Raw genomic sequence first — 25,511 nt, 5'->3', positions numbered from 1 at the left:
TTCTAGGCTCAGACATAGGTGCATGAACAACAAAATCTTGCAAATTTTGTACCTTTGTGGCGAGATTATTCAAACCTGTAGCTACACTCTGAAGATCCATTTGAAACAGGTGAACACAGAGCCATTCAAGGATTAGAAGGAGAGAAAGAGAGGAAGGCTGCAGTATAGGCAGACTAGCAAGTGATTCAATTAAGAGCACACTCAGAACTAGAGGAAAAAAAAAAAAAAAATTGTAGCAGACTTCTTTTTTCTCTCCTTTCTCAGCCAGTAATTTAACCCTTTTTTGGGCCGGTCAAACTGTCATGATTCTCAATGGCGAGAGAACATAGCCCAGCATATATGAGAACTAGCTCTTGGAAGATGGAAACTATACTGACCATGAACTAAACCTGCCGCACAACTAGAAGTGGCCGGGTAGCATGCCTACGTTTTTTATCCCTAGATGCCCAGCGCCAGCCGGAGAACTACCTAATCCTAGCAGAGGAAAAGACAGTCCTGGCTCACCTCTAGAGAAATTTTCCCAAAAGGCAGACAGAGGCCCCCACATATATTGGCGGTGATTTTAGATGAAATGACAAACGTAGTATGAAAATAGGTTTAGCAAAATCGAGGTCCGCTTACTAGATAGCCGGAAGACAGAAAGGACACTTTCATGGTCAGCAGAAAACCCTATCAAAACACCATCCAGAAATTCCTTTAAGACTCTAGCATTAACTCATAACACCAGAGTGGCAATTTCCGATCACAAGAGCTTTCCAGACACAGTAACGAAACAGCAGCTGTGAACAGGAACAAAATGCAAAAACACACAAGGACAAAAGTCCAACTTAGCTGGGAGTTGTCTAGTAGCAGGAACAAGCACTGAAGGCTTCTGATTACATTGTTGACCGGCAAGAAACTGACAGAGGAGCAAGGTTATATAGCGACTCCCACATCCTGATAGGAGCAGGTGAACAGAGGGGATGATGCACACAAGTTCAATTCCACAAGTGGCCACCGGGGGAGCCCAGAATCCAATTTCACAACACTCCTCTTAACAGTTGTTGTAGAGGTGTGTCTGCTGCTAGAACTCTGCATAGCATTGACCTGGTCTCTAATCTGAGCTGCTGTTAACCTGCGATTTCTAAGGCTGGTGACTCGGATAAACTTATCCTCAGAAGCAGAGGTGACTCTTGGTCTTCCTTTCCTGGGGCGGTCCTCATGTGAGCCAGTTTCTTTGTAGCACTTGATGGTTTTTGCCACTGCCACTATATATACACACATACACACACACCGGATGTATGGGCTGGAAGTAGTGGGGTAGAGTTACACGTGAGATAATTTTTGTGGATCCACAATAAAATATGCATGTGATTCATATGGATTTTGATGTACAATTGTATCAGGTATTGGCGGTAAATTTCACAGAAGAAAGTCTCTAGTGAATGGACATCCAAATTTGCTTACGTTGGGTGCATATTTGGTAAAAGTACAGGTGCGTCTCACTAAATTAGAATATCATCAAAAAGTTAATTTATTTCAGTTCTTCAATACAAAAAGTGAAACTCATATATTATTACAGTCAAGAGGTATTGTCAAGAGGAAGATGAGAGACACCAGACCCAACATGCAGACAAGCTGAAGGCTGCTATCAAAGCAACCTTGGCTTCCTTAACACCTCAGCAGTGCCACAGGCTGATCGCCTCCATGCCATTGATGCAATAATTTATGCAAAAGGAGCCCCGATCAAGTATTGAGTGCATTTACTGAGCATACATTTCAGTAGGCCAACATTTCAGATTTTTAAATCATTTTTCAAGTTGGTGTTATAACTAGTGTTGAGCGATACCGTCCGATACTTGAAAGTATCGGTATCGGAAAGTATCGGCCGATACCGGCAAAGTATCGGATCCAATCCGATACCGATACCCGATACCAATACAAGTCAATGGGACTCAGGTATTGGACGGTATTCCTGATGGTTCCCAGGGTCTGAAGGAGAGGAAACTCTCCTTCAGGCCCTGGGAACCATATTAATGTGTAAAAGAAAGAATTAAAATAAAAAATATCGCTATACTCACCTGTCCGACGCAGCCGGGACCTCAGCGAGGGAACCGGCAGCGTTGTTTGTTTAAAATTCGCGCTTTTACTTGGTTACGTGAGGTCCCGGCTTGTGATTGGTCAGGGCGGCCATGTTGCCGGGACGCGGACCAATTACAGCAAGCCGTGACGAAATTACGTCACGGCTTGCTGTGATTGGTCCGAGTCCCGGCAACATGGCCGCCATTAACCAATCACAAGCCGTGACGTCACGGGAGGCTGGACATGCGCGTATTTTGAAAAGCGCGCGTGTCCAGCCTCCAGTGACGTCCCGGCTTATGATTGGTCACGGCGCCATGTTGCCGGGACGCGGACCAATCACAGCAAGCCGTGACGAAATTACGTCACGGCTTGCTGTGATTGGTCCGCGTCCCGGCAACATGGCCGCCATTAACCAATCACAAGCCGTGACGTCACGGGAGGCTGGACACGCGCGCTTTTCAAAATACGCGCATGTCCAGCCTCCCGTGACGTCCCGGCTTGTGATTGGTTAATGGCGGCCATGTTGCCGGGACGTCACTGGAGGCTGGACACGCGCGCTTTTCAAAATACGCGCATGTCCAGCCTCCCGTGACGTCCCGGCTTGTGATTGGTTAATGGCGGCCATGTTGCCGGGACGTCACTGGAGGCTGGACACGCGCGCTTTTCAAAATACGCGCATGTCCAGCCTCCCGTGACGTCCCGGCTTGTGATTGGTTAATGGCGGCCATGTTGCCGGGACGTCACTGGAGGCTGGACACGCGCGCTTTTCAAAATACGCGCATGTCCAGCCTCCCGTGACGTCACGGCTTGTGATTGGTTAATGGCGGCCATGTTGCCGGGACGCGGACCAATCACAGCAAGCCGTGACGTAATTTCGGGACTTCACGTAACCAAGTAAAAGCGCGAAATTTAAACAAACAACGCTGCCGGTTCCCTCGCTGAGGTCCCGGCTGCGTCGGACAGGTGAGTATAGCGATATTTTTTATTTTAATTCTCTTTTTTACACATTATTACATTAATGTTGTTGCGATACCCGATACCCGATATCACAAAAATATCGGATCTCGGTATCGGAAATTCCGATACAGCAAGTATCGGCCGATACCCGATACTTGCAGTATCGGAATGCTCAACACTAGTTATAACGTATTCTAATTTACTGAGGTAATGCCTTTTAGGTTTTCGTTGGCTGTAAGCCATAATCATTGACATTGACAGAAATAAACACTTGAAATAGATCACTCTGTTTGCAATGACTCTATATAATATATGAGTTTCACTTTTTGTATTGAAGAACTTAAATAAATTAACTTTTTGATGATATTCTAATTTAGTGAGAAGCACTTGTATCTCCGCAGCCAGATCAACAGAGAAAAATAACCCATCACGTGTGAATGTCCCCTTAGAACTGCTTTATATGTCCGCAAATCATGATCCACTTATGGCTGTGATGAGAGTATTCAGTTCGAATCAGGAGACCAACGGCCACATACTCCAACGGTGATTTGCAGATGTGGGAAGTCGGCCTTAGAATGATTTAAATGGATCGTCTGGTCTAAAACGAAAAGTCTTCAGTCATTATGTGTGACTGCAGACCTATGAAACCTCTCAGGGAAGGCAAGTACATATGCATTATGCATACTCTTGGGTAGAACTCGTCCAGTGGGCTCAGCCTCGCTCCATACACTTGTATCAAACAAGGCCATGCTCACTAGATGGGCACACCCACTGGATGGCCGCATCTCTAGATGGGGCGCGATTTTGTTCAAAACAAGTGTATGGAGCGAGGCTGCACCCACTATGCGGGTTCTGCCCAGCAGTATGCATGATACATACATGACCGCTTTTCCCAGCTCAGAAACTGGAGAATTTACGTAGCACACAATGCATGCACTGGGGGTATCCATAATTCTGCCATCACACAGAATAACTGCAGAGTTATCAATTTAGACCAGACAACCCCTTCAATGAAAGTATAAACAATTATTGATTACTAGATGGCAGCCCGATTCTAAAGAATCGGGAGTCTAGAATCCATATATACTTTATTTATTCAAATGTAAGAATAATACAATTAATAAATAATAGTAAGAAAGAACAAAAAATGGCTGCACTCACCAGCTCTTGACAATTCTTGACAGTACGGCACATTTCTAATTGGTCGCTCGCGGCAGGCGGCAACCAATCAGAAAAGTGCCGCGCACCACGAAGGCATATATCTTTGTCCACCTTGAGCGGGTGTAGGACACTGGTGACGTCACTTATCTCCGGACATTATCTCTGGACAAAGCCACAGAAGTTGGCACAAATTGCCGGAAGTAGTATTCTAGGCAATTATATATTAGATTTTAATGTTATCAGTGTTTACCTTTGAACGTTTATATTGTATTGTCCTGTCACCAGCCATGTGTACGATTATCGGCCGAAAGCCTCTCTGGAACCAATAATCACCCCATGTAAAGGTATCTTTATAAGTTAAAGATTCAGAATACTATGACTTTTATCATATCCTGAACAGTCAAGTTTTTTATGAACCGTTAAGGTTTTCTGGTTGAAGTAAAAAAAACTCTGAGTGTTTACAGTTTGAAACCATAAAATGTTGAAAAATTATGTCATTCTTGAGTATATCACTCAATGGTGCTCATAAACGTGTCAAATTTGATCTATAATATACTTTAATATACGTTACTTTAATCTTTAATATACTTAAGAACAGGGCCCCAGACATCACACAGGGGGTCTGAAACACCGCACAGTGGTCCAAAATATCGCTGTGCTCTGCCTGGGGCCCCATATGCTGCCTGGGGCCCCTGTGCTCTGCCTGGGCCCCATATGCTGCCTGGGGCCCCTGTGCTCTGCCTGGGGCCCCTGTGCTCTGCCTGGGGCCCCATGTTCTGCCTGGGGCCCCTGTGCTCTGCCTGGGGCCACTGTGCTCTGCCTGGGGCCCCATATGCTGCCTGGGGCCCCTGTGCTCTGCCTGGGGCCCCATAGGCTGCCTGGGGCCCCTGTGCTCTACCTGGGACCACTGTGCTCTGCCTGGGGCCCCATATGCTGCCTGGGGCCCCTGTGCTCTGCCTGGGGCCCCTGTGCTCTGCCTGGGGCCCCATGTTCTGCCTGGTGCCACTGTGCTCTGCCTGGGGCCCCATAGGCTGCCTGGGGCCCCTGTGCTCTGCCTGGGACCACTGTGCTCTGCCTGGGGCCCCATATGCTGCCTGGGGCCCCTGTGCTCTGCCTGGGGCCACTGTGCTCTGCCTGGGGCTCCATATGCTGCCTGGGGCCCCTGTGCTCTGCCTGGGGCCCCATATGCTGCCTGGGGCCCCTGTGCTCTGCCTGGGGCCCCTGTGCTCTGCCTGGGGCCCCATGTTCTGCCTGGGGCCCCTGTGCTCTGCCTGGGGCCACTGTGCTCTGCCTGGGGCCCCATGTTCTGCCTGGGGCCACTGTGCTCTGCCTGGGGCCCCATAAGCTGCCTGGGGCCCCTGTGCTCTGCCTGGGACCACTGTGCTCTGCCTGGGGCCCCATATGTTGCCTGGGGCCCCTGTGCTCTGCCTGGGGCCACTGTGCTCTGCCTGGGGCCCCATATGCTGCCTGGGGCCACTGTGCTCTGCCTGGGGCCCCATATGCTGCCTGGGGCCCCTGTGCTCTGCCTGGGGCCCCTGTGCTCTGCCTGGGGCCCCATGTTCTGCCTGGGGCCCCTGTGCTCTGCCTGGGGCCACTGTGCTCTGCCTGGGGCCCCATATGCTGCCTGGGGCCCCTGTGCTCTGCCTGGGGCCCCATATGCTGCCTGGGGCCCCTGTGCTCTGCCTGGGGCCCCTGTGCTCTGCCTGGGGCCCAATATGCTGCCTGGGGCCCCTGTGCTCTGCCTGGGGCCCCTGTGCTCTGCCTGGGGCCCCATGTTCTGCCTGGGGCCCCTGTGCTCTGCCTGGGGCCACTGTGCTCTGCCTGGGGCCCCATATGCTGCCTGGGGCCCCTGTGCTCTGCCTGGGGCCCCATATGCTGCCTGGGGCCCCTGTGCTCTGCCTGGGGCCACTGTGCTCTGCCTGGGGCCCCATAGGCTGCCTGGGGCCCCTGTGCTCTGCCTGGGACCACTGTGCTCTGCCTGAGGCCCCATATGCTGCCTGGGGCCCCTGTGCTCTGCCTGGGGCCACTGTGCTCTGCCTGGGGCCCCATATGCTGCCTGGGGCCCCTGTGCTCTGCCTGGGTGTAGGACACTGGTGACGTCACTTATCTCCGGACATTAGCTCCGGACATTAGCTCCGGACATTAGCTCCGGACATTAGCTCCGGACAAAGCCACGGAAGTTGGCACAAATTGCAGGAAGTAGTATTCTAGGCAATCATATATTAGATTATTAGCAATAGACAAGGAAATACTTTGAGAAGGTGAAAAGGTAGCAGAGAAAGGCTAGCTATGATGCACAAAAGGCCAAAAACTGTTCTTAAGTATTGCATCATAATGGAAACATGATCAGTAAGGCACAGAGAATGACTATAAATCCGGGGCCCAGGAGCTAAAACCCATGACCCTGGCAAGATATTATTGGTGGTCTAATATACAGTGATACACTTGGTATTCCTCCTATATGAGGCAGTAAGTGGTTGGAAAAATACACTTAATTCACTCTATAGAGATGAAGACATTGTATGATCATTCATCTAACAAACTGCCCTGTGTATTATTAATATACTAGATGGCAGCCCGATTCTAAAGAATCGGGAGTCTAGAATCCATATATACTTTATTTATTCAAATGTAAGAATAATTTGGTGGGCGGGGACCCTCGGCCTCCGATTTGGTTGGCGGGGCCCCACGGCCTCCGATTTGGTGGGCGGGGTCCCTCTGCCTCCGCTTTGGTGGGCGGGGCCGCTCGGCCTTCGATTTGGTGGGCGGGGCTCCTCGGCCTCCGATTTGGTTGGTGGGGCCCCTCGGCCTCCGATTTGGTAGGCGGGGCCCCTTATCCTCCGATTTGGTGGGCGGGGCCCCTCGGCCTCCGATTTGGTGGGCGGGGCCCCTCGGCCTCCGATTTGGTTGGCGGGGCCCCTCGGCCTCCGATTTGGTTGGTGGGGCCCCTCGGCCTCCAATTTGGTGGGCGGGGACCCTTGGCCTCCGATTTGGTGGGAGGGGACCCTCGGCCTCCAATTTGGTGGGCGGGGACCCTCGGCCTCCGATTTGGTAGGCGGGGACCCTCGGCCTCCGATTTGGTTGGCGGGGCACCTCGGCCTCCGATTTGGTGGGCGGGGACCCTCGGCCTCCGATTTGGTGGGCGGGGACCCTCGGCCTCCGATTTGGTGGGTGGGGACCCTCGGCCTCCGATTTGGTGGGCGGGGACCCTCGGCCTCCGATTTGGTGGGCGGGGACCCTCGGCCTCCAATTTGGTGGGCGGGGACCCCCGGCCTCCGATTTGGTGGGCGGGGTCCCTCTGCCTCCGATTTGGTGTGCGGGGACCCTCGGCCTCCGCTTTGGTGGGCGGGGCCCCTCGGCCTTCGATTTGGTGGGCGGGGCCCCTCGGCCTCTGATTTGGTTGGTGTGGACCCCTGCCCTCCGATTTGGTGGGCGGGGACCCTCGGCCTCCAATTTGGTGGGCGGGGACCCTCGGCCTCCGATTTGGTGGGCGGGGACCCTCGGCCTCCGATTTGGTGGGCGGGGACCCTCGGCCTCCGATGTGGTGGGCGGGGCCCATCGGCCTCCGTGTGGTGGGCGGGGCCCCTCGGCCTCCGATTTGGTGGGCGGGGCCCCCGGCCTCCGATTTGGTGGGCGGGGCCCCTCGGCCTCCGATTTGGTGGGCGGGGACCCTCGGCCTCCGATTTGGTGGGCGGGGACCCTCGGCCTCCGATATGGTAGGCGGGGCCCCTCGGCCTCCGATTTGGTGGGCGGGTACCCTCGGCCTCCAATTTGGTGGGCGGGGACCCTCGGCCTCCGATTTGGTGGGCGGGGACCCTCGGCCTCCGATTTGGTGGGCGGGGCCCCTCGGCCTCCGATTTGGTGGGCGGGGCCCCTCGGCCTCCGCTTTGGTGGGCGGGGCCGGGCCCCTCAGCCTCCGCTTTGGTGGGCGCGGCCGCTCGGCCTTCGATTTGTTGGGCGGGGCTCCTCGGCCACCGATTTGGTTGGCGGGGCCCCTCGGCCTCTGATTTGGTTGGCGGGGCCCCTTATCCTCCGATTTGGTGGGCGAGGACTCTCGGCCTCCGATTTGGTTGGCGGGGCCTCTCGGCCTCCGATTTGGTGGGCGGGGCCCCTCGGCCTCCGATTTGGTGGGCGGGGCCCCTTGGCCTCCGATTTGGTTGGTGGGGCCCCTCGGCCTCCGATTTGGTGGGCGGGGACCCTCGGCCTCCGATTTGGTGAGCGGGGACCCTCGGCCTCCGATTTGGTGGGCGGGGACCCTCGGCCTCCAATTTGGTGGGCGGGGACCCTCGGCCTCCGATTTGGTGGGCGGGGACCCTCGGCCTCCGATGTGGTGGGCGGGGCCCCTCGGCCTCCGATGTGGTGGGCGGGGCCCCTCGGCCTCCACTTTGGTGGGCGGGGCCAGGCCCCTCGGCCTCCGCTTTGGTGGGCAAGCCGCTCGGCCTTCGATTTGGTGGGCGGGGCTCCTCGGCCTCCGATTTGGTTGGCGAAGCACCTCGGCCTCCGATTTGGTGGGCGGGGCCCCTCGGCCTCCGATTTGGTTGGCGGGGCCCCTCGGCCTCCGATTTGGTGGGCGGGGACTCTCGGCCTCCGATTTGGTGGGCGGGGACCCTCGGCCTCCGATTTGGTGGGCGGGGACCCTCGGCCTCCGATTTGGTGGGCAGGGACCCTCGGCCTCCGATTTGGTGGTCGGGGACCCTCGGCCTCCGCTTTGGTGGGCGGGGCCCCTCGGCCTCCGATTTGGTGGGCGGGGTCCCTCTGCCTCCGATTTGGTGTGCGGGGACCCTCGGCCTCCGCTTTCATGGGCGGGGCCCCTCGACCTTCGATTTGGTGGGCGGGGCTCCCCAGCCTCCGATTTGGTTGGTAGGGCCCCTCGGCCTCCAATTTGGTGGGTGGGGACCCTCGGCCTCTGATTTGGTGGGCGGTGACCCTCGGCCTCCGATTTGGTGGGCGGGGACCTCGGCCTCCGATTTGGTGGGCGGGGCCCCTTATCCTCCGATTTGGTGGGCGGGGACCCTCGGCCTCCGATTTGGTGGGCGGGGACCCTCGGCCTCCGCTTTGGTGGGCGGGGCCCCTCGGCCTTCGATTTGGTGGGCGGGGCCCCTCGGCCTCCTATTTGGTTGGTGTGCACCCTCGGCCTCCGATTTGGTGGGCGGGGACCCTCGGCCTCCGATTTGTTGGACGGGGACCCTCGGCCTCCGATTTGGTGGGCGGGGACCCTCGGCCTCCGATTTGGTGGGCGGGGACCATCGGCCTCCGATGTGGTGGGCGGGGCCCCTCGGCCTCCGATTTGGTGGGCGGGGACCCTCGGCCTCCGATTTGGTGGGCGGGGACCCTCGGCCTCCGATTTGGTGGGCGGGGACCATCGGCCTCCGATGTGGTGGGCGGGGCCCCTCGGCCTCCGATTTGGTGGGCGGGGACCCTCGGCCTCCGATTTGGTGGGCGGGGACCCTCGGCCTCCGATTTGGAGGGCGGGGACCCTCGGCCTTCGATTTGGTGGGCGGGGCCCCTCGGCCTCCGATTTGGTGGGCAGGGCCCCTCGGCCTCCGATGTGGTGGTCGGGGCCCCTCGGCCTCCGCTTTCGTGGGCGGGGCCGGGCCCCTCGGCCTCCGCTTTCGTGGGCGGGGCCGCTCGGCCTTCGATTTGTTGGGCGGGGCTCCTCGGCCTCCGATTTGGTTGGCGGGGCCCCTCGGCCTCCGATTTGGTTGGCAGGGCCCCTTATCCTCCGATTTGGTGGGTGGGGACTCTCGGCCTCCGATTTGGTGGGCGGGGACCCTCGGCCTCTGATTTGGTGGGCGGGGACCCTCGGCCTCCGATTCGGTGGGCGGGGACCCTCGGCCTCCGATTTGGTAGGCGGGGCCCCTCGGCATGCGATTTGGTGGGCGGGGACCCTCGGCCTCCGATTTGGTGGGCGGGGACCCTCGACCTCCGATTTGGAGGGCGGGGACCCTCGGCCTCCGATTTGGTGGGCGGGGCCCCTCGGCCTCCGATTTGGTGGGTAGGGCCCCTCGGCCACCGATGTGGTGGTCGGGGCCCCTCAGCCTCCGCTTTCGTGGGCGGGGCCGGGCCCCTCGGCCTCCGCTTTGGTGGGCGGGGCCGCTCGGCCTTCGATTTGTTGGGCGGGGCTCCTCGGCCTCCGATTTGGTTGGCGGGGCCCCTCGGCCTCCGATTTGGTGGGCGGGGACCCTCGGCCTCCGATTTGGTGGGCGGGGCCCCTTGGCCTCCGATTTGGTTGGTGAGGCCCCTCGGCCTCCGATTTGGTGGGCGGGGACCCTCGGCCTCCGATTTGTTGGGCGGGGCTCCTCGGCCTCCGATTTGGTTGGCGGGGCCCCTCGGCCTCCGATTTGGTGGGCGGGGACCCTCGGCCTCCGATTTGGTGGGCGGGGACCCTCGGCCTCCGATTTGGTTGGCGGGGCCCCTCGGCCTCCGATTTGGTGGGCGGGGACCCTCGGCCTCCGATTTGGTGGGCGGGGCCCCTTGGCCTCCGATTTGGTTGGTGAGGCCCCTCAGCCTCCGATTTGGTGGGCGGGGACCCTCGGCCTCCGATTTGGTGGGCGGGGCTCCTCGGCCTCCGATTTGGTTGGCGAAGCCCCTCGGCCTCCGATTTGGTTGGCGGGGCCCCTCGGCCTCTGATTTGGTGGGCGGGGACTCTCGGCCTCCGATTTTGTGGGCGGGGACCCTCGGCCTCCGATTTGGTGGGCGGGGACCCTCGGCCTCCGATTTGGTGGGCAGGGACCCTCGGCCTCCGATTTGGTGGTCGGGGACCCTCGGCCTCCGCTTTGGTGGGCGGGGCCCCTCGGCCTCCGATTTGGTGGGCGGGGTCCCTCTGCCTCCGATTTGGTGTGTGGGGACCCTCAGCCTCCGCTTTCGTGGACGGGGCCCCTCGACCTTCGATTTGGTGGGCGGGGACCCTCGGCCTCCGATTTGGTGGGCGGGGACCCTCGGCCTCCGATTTGGTGGGCGGGGACCCTCGGCCTCCGATGTGGTGGGCGGGGCCCCTCGGCCTCCGATTTGGTGGGCGGGGACCCTCGGCCTCCGATTTGGTGGGCGGGGCCCCTCAGCCTCCGATTTGGTGGGCGGGGACCCTCGGCCTCCGATTTGGTAGGCGGGGACCCTCGGCCTCCGATTTGGTAGGCGGGGACCCTCGGCCTCCGATTTGGTGGGCGGGGACCCTCGGCCTCTGATTTGGTGGGCGGGGACCCTCGGCCTCCGATTTGGTGGGCGGGGCCCCTCGGCCTCCGATTTGGTGGGCGGGGCCCCTCGGCCTCCGATGTGGTGGTCGGGGCCCCTCAGCCTCCGCTTTGGTGGGCGGGGCCGGGTCCCTCGGCCTCCGCTTTGGTGGGCGGGGCCGCTCGGCCTTCGATTTGGTGGGCGGGGCTCCTCGGCCTCCGATTTGGTTGGCGGGGCCCCTCGGCCTCCGATTTGGTTGGCGGGGCCCCTCGGCCTCCGATTTGGTGTGTGCTCTGCCTGGGGCCACTGTGCTCTGCCTGGGGCCCCATATGCTGCCTGGGGCCCCTGTGCTCTGCCTGGGGCCTCATGTTCTGCCTGGGGCCACTGTGTTCTGCCTGGGGCCCCATAAGCTGCCTGGGGCCCCTGTGCTCTGCCTGGGACCACTGTGCTCTGCCTGGGGCCCCATATGCTGCCTGGGGCCCCTGTGCTCTGCCTGGGACCACTGTGCTCTGCCTGGGGCCCCATATGCTGCCTGGGGCCCCTGTGCTCTGCTTGGGGCCCCATATGCTGCCTGGGGCCCCTGTGCCCTGCCTGGGGCCCCTGTGCTCTGCCTGGGGCCCCATATGCTGCCTGGGGCCCCTGTGCTCTGCCTGGGGCCCCTGTGCTCTGCCTGGGGCCCCTGTGCTCTGCCTGGGGCCCCATGTTCTGCCTGGGGCCCCTGTGCTCTGCCTGGGGCCACTGTGCTCTGCCTGGGGCCCCATATACTGCCTGGGGCCCCTGTGCTCTGCCTGGGGCCCCATATGCTGCCTGGGGCCCCTGTGCTCTGCCTGGGGCCCCTGTGCTCTGCCTGGGTGTAGGACACTGGTGACGTCACTTATCTCCGGACATTAGCTCCGGACAAAGCCACGGAAGTTGGCACAAATTGCAGGAAGTAGTATTCTAGGCAATTATATATTAGATAGACGCATAGGTAAATGTATTAATGCGGAAAATGTTATATTTGCATGTAGCAGAACAGTGGGCTCTAAGGCTATGTGCACACATTGCGGATTTTGCTGAGGATCCACATCGGTTTGGCCGCTGCGGATTCGTAGCAGTTTTCCATGCGTTGTACAGTACCATGTAAACGTATGGAAAATTAAATCCGTGGTGCCCATGGTGCGGAAAATACAGCGCGGAAACGATGCGTTGTATTTTCCGCAGCATGTCAATTCTTTGTGCGGATTCCGCAGCGGTTTACACCTGCTCCTCAATAGGAATCCGCAGGTGTAAAAACACAGGTGTAATCCACACAAAAAATGCAGGAATTCTGTGGTAAATCCGCAGGTAATCCGCAGTGCATTTTACCTGCGGATTCTGCAAAAACGGTGCGGAAAAATCCACACACGAATCCGCAACGTGTGCACATAGCCTAAGAGTCAATGATGTTGGCTTGATTCTCCTTCCAAATAACCCCAATAAAACGAGCCTAAAAACAATGCTAACCCTCTGCCCTGCAAAAGTTAATTTTAAATGGGGGGTAGTGTGAGGGAAGAGGGCAACAGGTGTTAACTGGATAAGAGAGGGTGGTGGTGAGTCCTGGCTTGTCACTCTCCATGAGGAGAATCCTTACCCTTTAGACTCCAGTCCAGAGCCTCTTTCCTAGCCAATTCAGACCTCATACTTTGCTCTGATGAGGGGCAATACCCTGAAACACTGTGTGTGCAAATTGAGACGTTAGTTTGGCTTGCATTCTTAGCCATATTGTAAGGCTCGTTACGAGTCGATATTGACTCTTAAGATTGCTGCTTCCAATATGCGTCACTAGAGAGCTACAGTAGTCCTCTTCCTCTCCGAAGAGACAATTTGCATATTTAAAATCTGACTTGTAATATATGAGTATCTGACGTTACAGACCCAAAACCTGAGCCTGCATTACTGAGATATTCTAAGGGCAACTCATCCCTTTGGGATAATTAGTAGGTCTGTAGCATTGTACAAGTGAGATATTGAATAGATAGATATAAAGGAATTTATATTGTATTTGCTTAGAAAAAAAAAGGATCAGTTTTTATAAATAAGCAGCGGCACCATCATCCATGGGCTGTATAAAGTAGCTGACATATAGTAGACGTAGGCTGTAGACTACAGTGTGAATAAAACCATTTTTTCTGATTCCAATCTATTAGATTTGTCAGAAATCGATTTGTAGGACCCGGTCCATTCACCACATCCGTAATCTATGGCTGCTGGACGGGAGCCCTGATATCCGCCCCCTATCTCCCAGCATCATGGCTCCTCTTTTGATTAGCCAGCTTGGTGCAATAGTGCAATAAAGTGGCTTGGGTGGCCATCAGCTAATAAAAGGTTCTAAGAACTCTTGTGTAGTGGCCGTAGATTACTGACGTGACCAATGGAGGGTCCTACGAAAATTGATTTGAACCAACTCTACAACTAATCCTTTAAAAGTAGTTCCCAATGTCTCATTTAAAGGGATATGTAATAGCACTAAGACTAGAAGGGTCAGAGGTCTGGGGCACTTACTGGTGGCAGGTATTACATTTAGGCTCTAGACTAACTGTAATATTATAAATAGAAAATTGTGTAAAATTATCAAGATCATTTTATTCCTGTTCTCAGCCACATTATAACTTGGATTGCACCCCACTGTTCTTTACGTGGCTCCTCATCCTCCAACTGTCCAAAAACACAACAGAAGAAAATAATCTATTATATGGACTAGAATAGCAAAGTTGGAACAGTAATTTGGCATTAATTATCCAAACAAGACCCCAAATGTTAAGGGACAGTAGGCTGACAGAGTTTAATCTGTTCTGTATATAATGTGCAGCCACCATATAATTTCCAGCAGTGATGGCAGGAATGGACATACTGCACTCGATGAGATTTTTTTTCTTACAGGTCACGGACGCTCACAGATTGACAGCAACCATGTAAACTCACCGTCAGTAACTTCCAGCTGGGCTTTTGCCAATATGCTTCCAGCTATTGTCAAGGCTTGGCAAATGTAGTAGCCGGCATCTGAACGTTGGATGTTGGCGATGGTTAGGTCTCCAGTTGGGGACACAGAATATCTACTGTTGGGTTGTGGTTGATTTGGGAAAAGCAGATTCTATTAAAAAAAAAAAAACAAAGAGAAAATTATCCGAGAAAGCAAAGTCTGTTCACTGAACACGACAAACTATAAATGTAATTGAAAACATCAATATTTGTTGGAAAGTAATAACTTGTGTAACAGCATCTGCCGCACTGCATTTGTTCTCATAAGATGAAACATATGTTTATTTGGTGGGAAGATAATTTTACTTGTTCTTGGTTCATTTATTGATCAAGGGAAAATGTTTCATATTAACTGCGCAATTGGAATTAATTATCTAAGTTTCATTTATTAATTTGTAACATAAAATGTGTAATATCGACTTCATCTAATTCTATCTGTCTATCTATCCCGTATCTATCTATCTATCTATCTATCTATCTATCTATCTATCTATCTATCTATCTATCTATCTATCTATCTATCTGTCTGTCTGTATGTATTATCTATCTATCTATCTATCTATCTATCTATCTATCTATCTATCTATCTATCTATCTATCTATCTATCTATCTATCTATCATCTATCTATTATCTATCTATCTCTATCTATATATATGTATGTATTATCTATCTATCTATCTATCTATCTATCTATCTACCTATCTATCCCGTATCTATCTATATCTATCTCTATCTATCTATCTATCTATCTATCTATCTATCTATCTATCTATCTATCTATCTATCCAATATCTTTCTATTAGTGATGAGCGAATTTACTCGTTACCCGAGATTTCTCGAGCATGCTCGGGTGTCCTCCGAGTATTTTTTAGTGCTCGTAGATTTAGTTTTTCTTGCCACAGCTGAATGATTTACATCTGTTAGCCAGCATAAGTACATGTGGGGGTTGCCTGGTTGCTAGGGAATCCCCACATGTAGTCAAGCTGGCTAAGAGATGTAAATCATTCAGCTGTGGCAAGAAAAACTAAATCTCCGAGCTCTAAAAAATACTCGGAGGACCCCCGAGCATGCTCGAGAAATCTCGGGTAACGAGTATATTCGCTCATCACTACTATCTATCTATCTATCTATCTATCTATCTATCTATCTATCTATCTATCTATCTATCTATCTATCACTTATCTATTTATTTTCTATCCATTATCTATTATCTATCTACCTATCATCTATCTATTATCTATCTATTATCTGTTGATCTATTATCAATTATCTATCTATCATCTATATCTTTATTATCTATTTATTATCTATCCATCTGCTACATATCAGGCTATCTATCTAATTTATATCTATTCCAAACAGTTGATGATTTGAAGCATTCACAGACAGCCTCAGACCTCCATGCATTCCTATGAACACTGTATTACACCTCAATATAACCCTGAAATTGTACACCATAAGCCTTAGGCCTAGGACATGTGTTAAATAACTAATAATTTTCTAATTCATTTCCAAAAAATTGATAATCATATGATGCTACGAACAAAAGAGTTCAGCTTCCCCTTACGAGGCTTCACGGTTACATAAGACCAATGGACGAGTATACAATTGAGTATTAACATCATTCAATTACGCTAAATGACTTTAATCCTCCAAATAATGGGATAGGTTAATTAGAAGCTCTTCTCCGTGTAATGAAGTGATGGATGTCCACTTTACAAGATTCACGTGGACCACTACACAGCCACTTACCATAAACATTAACGCATGCTACCAAATGGAAGAAGCCTTCTCAGAGTATCTGCCATCCCAGTATCTGCCCTCACTCCCCCATATTACTGCAAAAAAACGGAACCCACTGGGGACAGGACCCTATAACTATGTCATATATTTTCTTTTAAAGGCTTTGTTTTCTGTCTTACTTTGCGGTTTAATAGGATCACTCTTGAATTGCTTATACCCGGTATTACAGTTCAGTGCAGCTTCGTCTTATCCAAGTGAATGGGACTGAGCCATAATATTATATTACGTACAGGTGCAGTAGAGGAAATATTGATTTTCTACTTTAAAGCCCCAAGTTACCCCTTTAAATGCATCATCACAATCTCTAAGTGGCACAAATAGCGCCAGACATTGACAGTTTCTTCATCAGGACCTTATAGCACATGTACCGGTCTGGACAATGACAGCACCTGCACTAGATCACAGGCAGGAGAAGTAGGTCACTGAAAAAAGAGAGACCTGTCAATCACTGGAAGCAGTGGCCAGTGGGCAGGGAATAGGCTGTGAGAGGCAGTAGAGCTGTAAGGTGCCTTTATTTCACTGTAAGAGGAAGTAAAACACCATTTCCAAAAATGTTGTAATAAGAGGAAAAATGAAAAGAAAATGAGAATTCAATGATTTGGAGAAATCTCTTATAGCCTTATTTTATTCACAGCAGAACACAGGAGATGAACATTGGGCATTTTTCATTAGTTACCACTTACTTTTTCTGCTTTTTCTTCACTCTGTCCCAACTTTATCGAGACATTTTGCTTCCATCAATTTAATTTCTTTCAAATTAAATTCAAAAAAATCCTAAACGTTCACCTTCTGATCAGTGTACTACATTTTGCTCGGAATGACATATGGCTAGGAGAAATTCCCAATTTTACATTTTTGTTTTCTTTACGTTGTACACAGCGTCCCAACTTTTTGGGGTTTGGTGTTATATATGACAATCTACAGTGCTCACAGAAAACCTACCCCATAAAACATGATTTTTTTTATTCAATAAGTACTAAAAAAAACAACGATATATGAATGGAGCAAATTGGCTAAGAGTTTGAGGGTACTTGTCAACAGATTTTTAGCTCCTAAATTAATGTTTTTCATGTAAAGACACTTTAATGCTGATTAAATCGATACCTTTATTTAAGAAGTCTGATTTTAAGTTTTAATTAAAATTTATTGTTGAATTGCTCTGCAAATGAGCTGCAGGTGCAGTGGGCAGACACTGCACTTACAGCTCTGCTGCCTCTCTCCGCCTAATCCCCGCCCAATGCCTGCCTCCTCCTCAAACAAGTGACCTGCCTCTACCACCCAAAATCTAGTGTAAGTGCCGTCACTCCCCGAGGTGCACAGTAAGGTTTTGATGTGGAAGAGTGGTGGTGTCTGGCATGATCTGAATAGTTTGCAGATAGCACCAGACCACGATGGTCTTCTTCGCTCCAGCTGCTCATTCCTGCACTGATTATTCTAATGAATGGGATCATCAGGGTTTGGTGCAATCTGTAAGTCTTCTTCATCAGGACCTTATTGTGCATACAATGCAATGGGAAATGAAGGAGTTTGCACTAGATCTCGGGTCGGAGAAGTAAGTCACTGAAAGACCTGTCAATCACTGATAGGAGGCAGGCAGCGGGTGGGGATGAGGCTGAGAGAGGCAGCAGAGCTGTAGGGGCAGTGCTCACCCACTACACTTGTGGCTCATCTGCATGCAATAAAGGCAATTAATTTCTGCAAAACATAAACCAAGATTTCTAAAACAACAGTATGGATGTAATAAACATTACAACGCCATTATAAAGATGGAGTTTTTTTCACAGGTTCCTTTTAAAATAAGCTACCCTAAGGAAAATAAGCTGTAATACCACTTACAGCTTATGCACAAGGGGGGCGCTGTTGGTTTCTAACCTTCTGCAATCGCTTTAAATTGAATCTTTTTAATACACAGTAGTGTCATTACTTTTTTTAGTTATTGGAGTGACTAATAATAATTTATTGGCCTCATACAAAATGTCCTCCCTTTATTGAGCTAACAAACTTTTAATATATATACATTTTGTAAATTATTAGTAAAGTTGGGGTTTAGTATCTGCACTACACGTTAAACATTTTGCATGTTATACTTACTGACAGATATTTAATATATAGAATCAGTTTTAGGGTCATAAATACAAAAGGCTGATTACTGTCTATGAAGTAGTAGCCATTTCGTCCTCCTTCTATACAGTACATTAAATAGCAGTACAATAAAATCCCCCACCTACTGCGTATAATAGCAGAATAGTAATGGAGAATAGGGCAGTCATCACCGAGATTCATCGTCTTCTGATACCCTCTCCAATTTGTCTCTTTTGCTAGACAATTCTTCATTTTCCCCTACACCAGAGCCATTATGTTGTCTCTCTGGACAAGTTATTAATCTATGACAATCGACAAAATCATATTGATTTTTGGGGGTTTTGATAAAAAATGACATTGCCCCAAATGCTTACAGGAGGTTGTATTTTGAGGTGCGTGATAAACTGTCCTGTTCACTCCTGATCCTGGAGCCATTCTTCATTTCTTTTCAATCATTTATTTATATTTTTTATTTAATGGGAATGATACAATATTTGGGGCTTGCAACCAAATCACCAACTCATCTGGGGAAAAGAGTGGGATTCTTACATGGAAAAGGAATATAAGTATAGACCTTTTCATGGAGGATACACAATTAATGGAAACTGGAGCAGTTGTGAGGAGAATGTGGATAGAGGAGCATTACACGTGGTCCTGCAACTGGATTCCAGACAAAGTTCCAAGAGGCCACTCGACCTTTAAATGTTTTATTCCGGTTTCGGAAAACCCATTTTCTCTGCAGTTTGTTTTTAAATAATTTAATCTCTTCTCCAACATCACTCAGGAAGAGCTTACTCATCTTATCTCCAAATCACATCTCAACACTTGTGCACTTGACCCCATCCCACCACCACACTTATCCCATCCCTAATTCATCTCTTCAACCTAGCATTAACATCTAGTACCTTCACTTCTGCTTTCAAACATGCCACAATCATGCCTATCCTCAAAAAGCCATCCCTCATTCCAACTGATACGTCCAGTTACTGTCCCATATCGTCGCTCCCACTCCCTTCCAAACTTCTTGTGCAGCATGTTTATGCTGAACTTTCACCCCACCTCTCATCTAACTCGCTCTTTGACAACTTAGAATCTGGCTTGTGTCCCCACCATTTCACTGAAACTGCCCTGACCAAAATTACTAACGACTTACAGCCAAAGCCAACAGACAATTATCCATGCTCCTCATTCTAGACCTGTTCTCTGCCTTTGACACATTTGACCAGTGCCTCCTCTTCCTTTGGCATCAAAGATCTTGCCCTAATCTGGATCTCCTCATACCTTTCCAATCGCACATTTAGAGTCTCCCACTCCTAATTACTTCCTTGTCCCCCCTTGTGTTTGTTGGAGTCCCTCAAGGCTCTGTCCTCGGACCCCTACTTTTCTCCATCTATACCCTTGGCCTGCTACAACTCAATGTCCCACCTCTCTGCTGTCCAGAATCCTGGAGTGTCTATCAGCCACATTCTCCTTCTCTCGCTTCCTCAATCTCAATATGGACACTCATTCTCTTTCCTTCATCTCATGTATCTTCCCAACCTGATTTATCAATCACAATAAATGACATCACGTTATCCCCTTGTACTGGAAAACAGCTGCCTTGGACTCCGTCCTGTCCTTCAAACCACACATCCAAGCTCTTGCCACCTCCTGTTGCCTCCAGCTCAAAAATATTTCCAGAGTTCATCCTTTCCTAAACCTTTAACCTACTAAAATGCTTGTATATTTCCTCATCATCCCACTCCTCGACTACTACAACATCCTCCTCTGTGGCCTACCTGCAAACACTCTTGCACCTCTTCAGTTCGTCCTTAAATTTGCTGCCTGTCTAGTTCATCTCTTTTCTCGCTAATTCTCCGCTTCCTACCTTTGCAAATCCCTTCATCGGCTCCCAATTCCCCAGCATATCCAGTTCAAACTAATAACACTGACCTACAAAGCCATCCATAATCTTTCTCCTCCGTACATCTCCAAACTAATCTCCCATTATTTTCCTTCATGTAATCTTCAGTCTTTACAAGACCTCCTTCTCTCCTCCACACTTATTTGTTCCTCACTCAATTGCCTCCAAGTCTTCTCCTGCATTTGCCCATCCTCTGGAATTATGTGCCCCAAAATGTCCGATTATCCACCACATTTGGATCCTTCAGGTGGAACCTGAAAACTCACCTCATCAAGAAAGCTTACAACCTGCAATGATCACGCTACCAATTCAACATCACTGGAGCTACTGCAAACCCCCGACCTACTCCATCATCCTGTAGAATGTAAGCCCGCAAGGGCAGTTTCCATCTCCATCTGCACCAGTCTATCATTGTTAGTTTACTTTAAGTGATATCTTTATTTTGTATGTAACCACTTCTCATGTACAGCACCATGGACTCAATGGTGTCATATAAATACTACTACTACTACTACTACTACTACTACTAATAATAATAAAAAGCTCTCCCATCAAAGTTTTTATCCTCTTACTATATTGCAGTCATCATATTTTATGGCAGTGTGTACTTACAATTGCTCATTTTGCCTTCTAATTCTTTTCTTTCATCTGCTTTATGTAAAGTCAAGAAATCTCTTGTCCCTGTATAAATCATTCCCCTCTTCAGCTCCTGACACATCTACTCCCTCCTCCCCCTGATAGGGACTTTTGCAGTGACTCATGACTCATACAAAGAAAATTGACTTCCTGTTTCTACATAGAGCTAAGAAGGATTCAGCTAGTTAGTTGTTAATCGCGTGATGTTACAAAGTGGAAAAGAGAATTAGCTGGGTAGAAAGACAAAGTGAGCAATTGTAAGTGCACAGTGCTGTATAATATGATGACTGCAAAATATCAAGAGGATAAAAAAATTGATGAGAGGAGGGCTTTTTTTAACTACCACTAGTAATTGCAAGTTATGACATTTATTAGCTACAACCCTTAAGAACAATCTAATTGATAGCAGGAAACAGCTTTTAGGATCACAGTAAGCTCCTAGCCTAACCTATTGGGCTTCTATGCAGCTGCACAGGTTGCACCAATGTCATGTCTTTCCCGTTCTTCTGGCTTTACAGTCCACCTTCTAAAAATTTTTCACATCAAGAATATTTCCATTGTTCCCTTCATCTGCCAAACGAAAGCCAAATATGTATAGTGGCTGTCTGGTTTCACCAAATCCACCATTAGTCTAACATGCATAATGTTTTTGCCCTCCTTAAGACTCATGGTGAGGGGAGCAGTGTACAATATTGACCAAATCGGTGAAGACACTCTCCTTACCTGACTTCCTTCCTTTTGCCAGAAGACAGCAGGCTGAGGATTTCCTTTCGTTTCACAAGGGAAAGTCACAGTCCGTCCCTGAGCTACGATCTGATCGCGCGGTCTCACCACAAATTGAGGAGGTGCTGCGGATATAGAAAATGATCCAGTTGGGAAAAATTCTTGACTTGAAGATACAAATGTACATGATCTACATAAATGCAAGGTTTCCTACTGGCCTTTAGCTTTTTGAGCAGAGTTGCATTAAACTTCTTTTCTGCCATCCCTTAAAGTTTGGAGTAATTTGTCCAGCCATGTAAAGGTTTGCCCATTATTGCCAAAATGGTAAAAGACCACATATATTCTTCATCACATAGAATTTCTTGCCATCAGATACCTAATGATCAGGGTTTGTCCCATGGTTTTGTGGTTTGACATGAGACTGCAGGTCAACCTATTGATGCACAAAAATGCACCCTTATAGAGATAAAGGGATATTCCCATGAAGATCCCATCCCAATGTCTAGCAGGTGTAATATTAATAACATTAGCGAATACCTCCATTTAGAAATGTAGCATAGTTCTTCTGATTCACTATGTCGCTTACCCCATGTGCAGGGCATTGCGGTAGTATCTATGGTTATGACCAATAACAGCTAACTGTTGTACCCATGGATACCGAAGCTACGGCAATGCCCTGCACATGAGGTAAGAGAATCAGAAGAAGTACACAACATTTCTAATTGGAGGTATTTGCTAATATTATTACACCTACCACATATAAGGATAGGATCTTGGAGATCGAAATACCCATTTAAATCTTAAATTTGCTCTCTGTGTATAATTTCTCAGTATATCACTGTGATATCGATGCTTTTAGTCCATAGTTTATTGATAGGTAGGAAATTAATAAAACCCACAAATGGTGACCATCATCCCTGATTTCACCCCACCACACCATTATAAGTCTATAAAGGCAACGCTGGACAAATTGCCTTCCATGGTCTGGTATCCCGGCTCCCTTGCTACATTCGGTTAGCACAGGCTTCAATCAATGTCATGCATAAGCACTGTTATGCTAATACCCGCAGGGTGAGTGGGACGATATGGAAATCAGCATGTACAACATGAATAAAAAGCATAGGCCATGTGTGAGGTGGGCTTTCAAATGTGCGGATGAAAGACCTCAAGGTTAATCACCTCATTTTTAGAGCCGCTACAATAGCACTGAGTCTGGATAAAACGCCAGATAATGAAGAAGCATTTGGAAGTATTATTAGACTAAAGGAGTGGAATGCAAATGATCTCCATCGCTTTCTCTTTTTTGCCTTTTCACTTTTTCTACTTAACGAACTTTATACATATTGCTGCTTTTATGACCTTAAGGGATCCCTGTAAAATGAAATATTTAATGTGCGGCAATCACAGGCTTTGTTCTTGAAAGAGAGATGCCACTAGCAATAGATAACGTTAGCCTACTGGCCAGCCTCTCAGAATGGCCCAATATCAAGATCAGGTTTTTACCTATTTTTTTATTCTATTTTATATTTATCCAAAATAAGGATTTTTTTTCAGGATGTTTTCAAAACCATCATTAAGGGGGCGCTGTATGCTATAGCTAAATTTAAATTTACAGACAGGTGTAATAGTCACATTTTATTACACGACTGCAAACAGCTTTAATACTGTCACATTTCATTTAGGACTACAAGGCCTGGACTTTTCTGCTTCTCCAAATCCAGATTTAAAGCAGAACTCTAAAGAGGTCTCAGTTGGGTTCAGTAGGACCATGGAGGTCCAGGGCTTGTGCCACCATCAGGGGTGTTCAAAACCAGCCATCTAGTGATTGTGGGACAGATTCTTGTCTCTTATGGTCAAATAATTGATTGTTCTAGAAATGTATTTACAAATATATACTTTAGGTGCTTTGATGAACCTCCTACATTTTTTCCTTATATATTGGGTTTTTTGATTGCAAATTCACAGGGAACTGGGGGATGGGAGCCAGGATTTCTCCCAGGCCAGCAAATATATGTCCATTGTGCTCTGGTCACACGAGGCTCGAAAGAAATACACATATAAACTGTATATATATATATATATATATATATATATATATATATATATATATATATATATATATATATATATATATATATACATATATATGAAGGCAAAAGGGGTCCAACCCGTTACTAGCATGGTGTACCTAATAAAGTGGCCGGTGAGTGTATATATATATATATATTGCCTAAAATTGAAAGGGAGTGTGTCATCTTTAACTTTACATTGACTTTAGGCCTTTTTAGAGATTGTTTTATCTTCAACTTGCTTAACTGTTCACAATAACAGTAATTTCTACCAGGGGTGCCCAAACATTTTACATGACACAGTGTACATATCCCCCCCCCCCCCCTCAAAAAAAAAGAAAAAAGAAAGACATCTGAATGAGGCCCATTATTAAGACAGGGCATGCAACACTACTTGATTGCATTTATCCAGTTTATTGGTCAAAAAAAAAAAATATATATATATGTATATATATATATATATATATATATATATATATATATATATATATACTAGATGGTTGCCCGATTCTAACGCATCGGGTATTCTAGAATATGTATGTCCACGTAGTATATTGCCCAGCCACGTAGTATATTGCCCAGCCACGTAGTAGATTGCTCAGCCACGTAGTATATTGCCCAGCCACGTAGTATATTGTCCAGCCACGTAGTAGATTGCCCAGTTACATTGTATATTGCCCAGTGACATAGTATACAGCACAGAGCCACGTAGTATATTGCACAGCCCATGTAGTATATTGCCCAGCCACGTATGACACAGGTTAAAAAAATAAAAAATAAACATATACTTACCTTCCGCAGGCGCGTTGTAGCTCTGTCGCCGTTGCCTGTGTGGGGTGCAGGCGGCATCTTCCGGTCCCAGGGTGTGATGACGTCTCGGTCACGTGACCGTGTCGCGGTCAGATGACCGTGACGTCACGGCAGGTCCTTTCCGCGCAGGCGCACAGGACTTGTGATGACGTTGCAGTCACATGACCGTGACATCATGGCAGGTCCTTCTGCCAGACCATCCGTGCGACCGGAACGTGCCGGTTGCATTGCGAGGAGCGGGAAAGGCGGTGTAGATGAGTATATAATCATTTTTTTTTTTAAATTATTTTTAACATTAGATGTTTTTACTACTGGTGCTGCATAGGCTGCATCAATAGTAAAAAACTTGGTCACACAGGATTAATAGCAGCAGTAACGGAGTGCGTTACCCGCGGCATAACGCGGTCCGTTACCACCGGCATTAACCCTGTGTGAGCGGTGAGCGGAGGGGTGTATGCAGGCGCCGGGCAGTGAGTGCGGGGAGTAAAGAGCGGCCATTTTTTTCCGGACTGTGCGCGTCGCTGATTGGTCGCGGCAGCCATGACAGGCAGCTGGCGAGACCAATCAGCGAACGAATAACCGTTACAGACAGAAGGACAGACGGAAGTGACCCTTAGACAATTATATAGTAGATATATATATATATATATATATATATATATATATATATATATATATATATATATACACAGTGGGGCAAAAAAGTATTTAGTCATTCAGCAATAGTGCAAGTTCTACCACTTAAAAAGATGAGAGGCGTCTGTAATTTACATCATAGGTAGACCTCAACCATGGGAGACAAACTGAGAAAAAAAAATCCAGAAAATCACATTGTCTGTTTTTTTATCATTTTATTTGCATATTATGGTGGAAAATAAGTATTTGGTCAGAAACAAAATTTCATCTCAATACTTTGTAATATATCCTTTGTTGGCAATGACAGAGGTCAAACGTTTTCTGTAAGTTTTCACAAGGTTGCCACACACTGTTGTTGGTATGTTGGCCCATTCCTCCATGCAGATCTCCTCTAGAGCAGTGATGTTTTTGGCTTTTCGCTTGGCAACACGGACTTTCAACTCCCTCCAAAGGTTTTCTATAGGGTTGAGATCTGGAGACTGGCTAGGCCACTCCAGGACC

General features: G+C 49.0%; 1 protein-coding gene across 16 annotated transcripts in view; it reads right to left on the bottom strand.

Moving 5' to 3' along the window:
- ROBO2 (roundabout guidance receptor 2) overlaps positions 1–25,511 on the bottom strand; it is a 1,292,543-nt gene that overhangs the window by 149,826 nt on the left and 1,117,206 nt on the right. For all 16 annotated transcript variants that reach the window (XM_077294049.1, XM_077294050.1, XM_077294062.1 and 13 more), the window contains 2 exons: positions 21,496–21,620; positions 14,290–14,458 (listed from right to left, as the gene is read on the bottom strand). In XM_077294049.1, coding sequence (XP_077150164.1) covers positions 14,290–14,458; positions 21,496–21,620 — 294 coding nt within the window. The remainder of the gene's footprint in view (positions 1–14,289; positions 14,459–21,495; positions 21,621–25,511) is intronic.

This window comes from Ranitomeya variabilis, chromosome 3 (assembly GCF_051348905.1).
Source record: "Ranitomeya variabilis isolate aRanVar5 chromosome 3, aRanVar5.hap1, whole genome shotgun sequence".
Taxonomy (NCBI): domain Eukaryota; kingdom Metazoa; phylum Chordata; class Amphibia; order Anura; family Dendrobatidae; genus Ranitomeya; species Ranitomeya variabilis.
This window is presented reverse-complemented; position numbering and strand designations above follow the sequence as displayed.